The 6,510-nt window shown below is 33.6% G+C and overlaps 2 protein-coding genes across 2 annotated transcripts; one reads left to right on the forward strand and one right to left on the reverse strand.

The window, feature by feature from the left end:
- Positions 1-15: 15 nt before the first annotated feature.
- LOC121211413 (uncharacterized) lies at positions 16-834 on the reverse strand. Its single transcript, XM_041084176.1, has one exon. It carries the CDS (start codon positions 832-834, stop codon positions 16-18), a length of 819 nt encoding a protein of 272 aa, XP_040940110.1.
- A 3,864-nt stretch (positions 835-4,698) lies between these two features.
- LOC121210890 (acidic endochitinase-like) lies at positions 4,699-5,957 on the forward strand. The gene has a single exon (XM_041082777.1). The coding sequence runs from the start codon at positions 4,770-4,772 to the stop codon at positions 5,481-5,483; it is 714 nt and encodes a 237-aa protein (XP_040938711.1). The 5' UTR covers positions 4,699-4,769; the 3' UTR covers positions 5,484-5,957.
- Positions 5,958-6,510: the final 553 nt, after the last annotated feature.

Here is a 6,510-nt window from a genome sequence, read left to right on the forward strand (position 1 = left end):
GCGTATACTATGACTTTATAGTACCTTTTGTTTGTCAGACATGAAGCATATATTGTAGGAGTTGTCGATCTCCAAATCCCTCTGTAACAACTCAAGGAACCAAAACCATGATTGTTTGTTTTCACTCTGAACTACAGCAAAAGCCACTGGATATATACAATCATTGGCATCAACCCCAACAGCAGCAAGCAAATTTCCACCATAATATCCCTTCAGCCAACACCCATCTAACCCTATAATTCTCCTACAACCAGTTAACCAACCTGATTTGCATGCTTCAAGGCATATATAAAGCCTCTGAAATAGCCTACAGTCTAATTTACAGATGGTTGTTGTACCAGGGTTGCTTTTCCTTAACTCAAGTAGATAATCATATATATTGGCATATTGGGCTTTGTGATTCCCTTGAACTAGTTCCAAAGCCCCAATCTTAGCTCTCATACATTTAGTCTGAGACACTATTGTTCCAAAATCCACCCTAATATCATTTTGTAAGGATGTTAAGGAATAATTGGGATCAACTTGAAATTTTTGTAAATAATGTCTAGCCATCCACTTTGAAGTAATATTCTTATTTTTCATTACCTTGCCACACTTATGGTGGTTGACTAAGGTCTTAATTTGCCAACTCCCATCCATTGGATCCTTGGGATTTAATTTGGATGCCCATAATGCCCATGGACAACTAGGTACACAGACTGCTTTCACCCTAAGCTTGTCATTCCTAGTTAGTTTGGTTACTACCCTATTTATCCTCCCATACTGTTTAATTGCATCTTTTAAAATGTCTCTACTAGAGAAAACCAAACCCTTTATCAATATAGGGTTCCTCATATCAGTTTGAGGATTGAATAGAGGGTACTTTTTATTCCTATATTTATCATAATCAATGTCATTATTCAAATCATCATCACTGTTACTATCAAAATCATCTTCTAAACCCTAAAAACTTGAACCCAGTAAGTGGTCTAACTCCTCCTATATCATTTCACCTACTAGTTCAACCTCTGGTTCATCTACCCTATCACCATCAGACTCAAAAGAATCAGAATAGGAAGTACCTGACTCATAATCTTTATATGAACTATCATCTGAGTCAGACGCTTCTCCTCAAAAATCTCCACCTAAAGTATTTTGTTCAACTTCAAACCCTAAGCCAAAAAAGGAAAATAAAACATTATATTAGTATAAACAAATTGCACAACAATTCAAACCTGAAAAAACATTATATCAACTTCAGTTCAATTTCAAACAACATTACTAATGAATTTATGAACATTTTAGGACATTCGTACAACAGTCGATATTTGCATTTGGACAGCATTAAAATACATAATCTAGAACATGAAAACAATAATCATTATTCACATTTTGACACCTGAGTTAAAATGAAAAGCTGAACATATACATTTGCATCAAACTACACCTGAGTTAAAATTAAAGTCCATGTTTTGGGAGACAGCAACATAATTACTTTCTGTCTCTTCAAGAAAGTTAAACATAACACATTTAAAAGAAAAATGAAAACACCATATTCAGATATAAAAAAAGTACTAAACTATTTTTGAATAACTACATTATAAATTTTTTTAACCTTTCTCATTTTTTTGAGAGAGAAATTTAAACCTTAATTTACTTGTATTGAAAATAATATAAAGTTGAATGGAACATGCTAAACACAGAGACATGGAAATAATGACATTAGGTATAATATAAATGATACAAACTTCAACAGTAAAGATTTTAGGTTAAACTTAGGAGCAAATTCATTCCTCTGTTATAAAAGCGAGCAATTTAGTCTTACATTTAATTTCAAAGCAAATAGGTAAAACTGTAAATGATAGTAAGATTGAAGTCCTTATCATGTTCTAAGTCAAATTTTTAGACATTCAACATTACAATATTTAAAATTTTACCTCTTTGCTTCAAAATTAAAAATTAAACGTAGAGAGGCTACACTATTCCCCTTTTTTTTTTTTGCAAAATCAGTGAAATACAAAAAGGATTGTTGCGAACAATTCAATCAAGTTCAAACACAGTTTTTTAAAAAACAAATAAAACAAAACAACCTAGCCAATACTACAAAGCAGCAAGAGCCATTGCAGCCCTCATTGCTTCAATCGATTTAGTGACTGTATCAGATTGAAATCCCAGGAGAAAAAATCAGTTCAAAATAATCTAATACTTATCTCTCCAAAATGATTAACACAAAGCAAAATCGATCCTTAACCCTATACTTGAAGAATTTATCCAAAAACTACAATTCTTTTCTTTCCACCGAAGCTATACTCGAAACCATTTTAACAGGGAATTTCATAATTCAAACCACGCCAATTTCCAATAACTCAAAGATACTAATTTGCTCATCAAAAATTCTAATGACTTTGCTTGAAGACTGAAAAATAAAAAGATACAGGACATAAATCAGATGTAACAGCAGATGTAACAACAGATAGTATAATGGGGCCTTGCAAATCAGATCATGCTGAGATGTTTAGCTTGAACGATAGGATCCATGGCCAGCCTTGAGTTTTGCGTGAGTATAATTTTTGAATTTTATTAAGGATATGGATATTCATTTACAGGATTAACTGTATGATTACTCGGAAAAATATGAGTTCCCACAAAATTTCAACTTAAAATAATCAATATTAACAACTAAAAGAAGCGTATTAAGTAGTAGAAAAGGGATACCCATAAAGAGATTATGACCAAACAAGGTGATTTAGATCAGAAAAAATCAGATTGAGAAACCAATTATTCAAGAACGTGAAGAATTGGAAAATACAATGATTAGGAACAAAAACAATTACCATCTTCTTATATGTCGACAACCATTTGATTTTAAGTCTTAGAACATAAATTTGTCGGTGAAGAAGACATACTTGGACCCTCCATTGAATCCTCTTTTTTTTTTGTATGTGAATTAACAAATTCTGACAATAATAACTTTCTTAGTCATCTGGAAAAGAAAACTAAACAAAAGGGGGAGATGAATGGTTTTTTAACTAAGATTTAGGGTTTAAAATTTTTAATTAATTAAATTTATTTAATTAAAAATCTATTCTCTCATCCAAGTTGGCTCTTAAAATCTAGTTGGACTGCCACGTAAGATTACCGTTAGGGAGATAACGGAACTTAACGGAAAGGTGATCACTTTGTAACAAAATAATAACATAAGTGACTAAAACATAACATTTCAAACATACGTGACTAAAATGTAACCTGAGGCAAACAAAAGTGACTATTTTTATAGTTACCCTAAAATTTAATATGTTGTTCATCCATTAATAAAGAAGCAACAGTAAGAAAAAAAGGAATAACCCCACTTTCAAACGCTTCTATCTATTATCACTTTGTTTTTTTGGTTTGGTGTTAAAATAAATTATATACCTTGATCTTCAACACATTTATTTATCATCATTCTTTTTACTTTGATCTTCAAAAGAACTTGAAACATGAGAAGACTGAAGACAAGAGAAGCAGGTCATTCCAGAACTTGGGTTATGAACTCTCAACCAAGAACACTGAGACAAGCTGTAAGCCTATTGTTTTTTTTTTTTCTGTATTTTTGTGTCGATTGGGTCATTTTTCCAATTTGATCCAACCCCAAGGAGCCCAATCTTCCAAAAACCTGTCCAATTTGCAGTTACCGGTCCAATCCAACTTTCCACGGTTCAAATGATTTTTTGATATTGTTTGGACCGGTTTGTGATTTGACTAGCTGGTACAATCCAATTTTCAAAACATTGCTAATATGTGTGGGAAACAAAATAACAAATCCCCCTCCTGAAAAGGTAGATCATTAAATGTTTTTTTAAGTGTTTCTCAAAACTAAATTAATAATAATTTCAAGTCAAGTTTCATATCCCAATAGAAAATTCAAAATTGATATTACTAAGGCTTATGAAATCGACTCTAGTGTCATTCTTTTAGTCTAAAAAAATACAAAACATACCACACGTTTTTTTCAAACTCAATTCAAAATTTTAATTCATTTAAATTATTTCCAAAATCCAAATTATAAATTCAAATTATATTATGATTTTTTTATTTTCTTAAAACAAAAAATTATATCGAGAAACATAAGAGGTAAAAAAAGAGAACCAATAATTTTACTTAATATTTTTATTTTTTCTATGTTTATTTCAAGAATGGATAATTGATATTTATGTGTAGACAATACAGAAAGAAAATTTGGAGGGGCTAAAAACAATTTTCCCTCATTTTATCTTACTTTATCTATTTTTAAAACTTTTATCTATTTTAATTTTAATTTTAATTTTTAGAATTTTCTAAACTTTTTAAAATAATTTTTATTTTTTTATTATTTTATATATAATTAAAGTCAAATCGAAAGAAAGTATAAAATTATTATTATACTAATTAAAAAGGTTTTAAAATATCGAGTGATCAAAAAAATTAATTTTAAAAAATTTAATGATCAAATTGTAACTTTTTTTAATTAAGTGATAAATCTGGTTTACAAATATAAATGAAACCTAAATGATAAATGGCACATGAATTAGTGTTCAACAAAAAGTCTTAGGCATTGCCATTTAAATTGGCTTATATTGCTTGCCTCAAATCAACTGTAGTCATTAAAATATTGACACTGTATAGCATACCGTGACGCTACGTTCTCACCTGCAAAATTTCAAATATTTGTCAAACGACAATCTCCCATTTATGTGCTATAAAATGTTGGACCTTCACCACCATTGTTTCAACACAAACAACTCCATCCTGTAATAAACTAGTCTGACAACATGGCATTCAAGCTTAAAATATCAGTTCCATTCATCTACTTGATTGTTTTGGTGCTAGCAACTGGTTCCAATGGTGGTGGGATTTCCATCTATTGGGGCCAAAATGGCAACGAAGGCACCCTTGCAGACACTTGCGCTACGGGGAATTATGAATACGTGAATATAGCCTTCTTGGCAACATTTGGAAATGGCCAAACTCCAATGATAAACCTCGCCGGTCATTGCGATCCTTATAGCAACGGTTGTACTGGGTTAAGTTCCGATATTAAATCGTGTCAAGCCAAAGGTGTTAAAGTGATTCTTTCTATAGGTGGAGGCGCCGGTAGTTACTCCCTCGCTTCGTCAGATGACGCTAGGCAAGTCGCAACGTATCTTTGGAACAATTTCTTAGGGGGAACATCGTCGTCTCGACCGCTTGGACCGGCTATCCTTGATGGAATTGACTTTGACATCGAGGGAGGTACTGGTGAATACTGGGACGATCTCGCAAAGTACCTTTCTGGATATAGTAACGTTGCAGGCCCATTTGCCCGGGCCCAAGAAAGAAATAAAAGGCCCAGCACCCTGGCCCAACAGCCAAGCCCACATCAGACTAGGGTTTCAGAAACTGAAACCCTAGTATCCCACTTGCCGCTGCTCTCTGTCAGCCGCACGTCCCATCGCCATCTCTCCTCCACCTGCTCCCATCACCTCCTTGAACACCTGCAAACATGACGGAAGCAGCAACAGAAACAGAAACGCAGCAAACAGTAACAAAACAACAATAGGACTTTGTATAATCGGCTATAAAGAGCCATTCATTTTCAATGTAAAGAGAGGAGAGGCCCTTTTTTTTCTTTTTTTTCCTTCTTCGATTTTTGTAAAAAAAAGGGGCAGTAGGGAATACACAGAGAAAAAACGATTTGAATCAATAGCAAGCAGGCCGATCTTAAGGTTCTCATCTCACCTTCTTTTTTTTTTCGAATACAATGGCTAATGAATAAATTAAGTATATAATATATGTTAAAAAAAACCATAAAAAATATAGATGCGTAGTTACGCAAAAAAAAAAAAGGGAAAATTACCTGCCTTTTGGACTTCCGGCCACCGTGTACGGTGGCCGGAGCAGCGCCGGCACGACGGACGGTGCGACGGACGGCGACCGAAGCTCGCCGGACTCTGGACTACCCCCAGAGGTCTCCCCTCCCTCTCTCTCCTCTTTTTTTTCCTCAGCAGCACAAAATGATTTTTTCCGCAAAAAGGGGGTATTTATACCCCCCTGAAACGGCGCCGTTTCGGCAAAGGGGGTCCGCGCGCCGACCCGCGACCCGACCCGCTCCGACCCGGAGGATCCGCGTGTTTTTGCGGAGGGGCTAATTTCGCATTTAGCGCCTCCGCACTTTTAATTATTTTTAATTTAACCCTTGTCATTTTTATAAATTTGCCCACTGATTTTTCGGGATTTCAATTTAGTCCCAAGAAAACGGCATCGTTTTACAGGCGAGGGAAAATTTCCCTTTTGGCCCCTGAAACTTTCGCGCGTTTTGCAAATCGATCCTTCTTCGTTTTATTTGCATTTTTTTTGCCCTAAATTTAAAGTTTTTATTCAAATAGATCCTAGTTTTATTGCTAATTAATTATAATCTTTAATGTGACATGCTTGTATATTTATTCAAATTTGATAATTATTTTATTATTATTATTTTTACTAATTAATACTTATGCATATTTATTATATATATTATTATGTTCCCAATTCTTA

This window comes from Gossypium hirsutum, chromosome A12 (assembly GCF_007990345.1).
Source record: "Gossypium hirsutum isolate 1008001.06 chromosome A12, Gossypium_hirsutum_v2.1, whole genome shotgun sequence".
Classification (NCBI taxonomy): domain Eukaryota; kingdom Viridiplantae; phylum Streptophyta; class Magnoliopsida; order Malvales; family Malvaceae; genus Gossypium; species Gossypium hirsutum.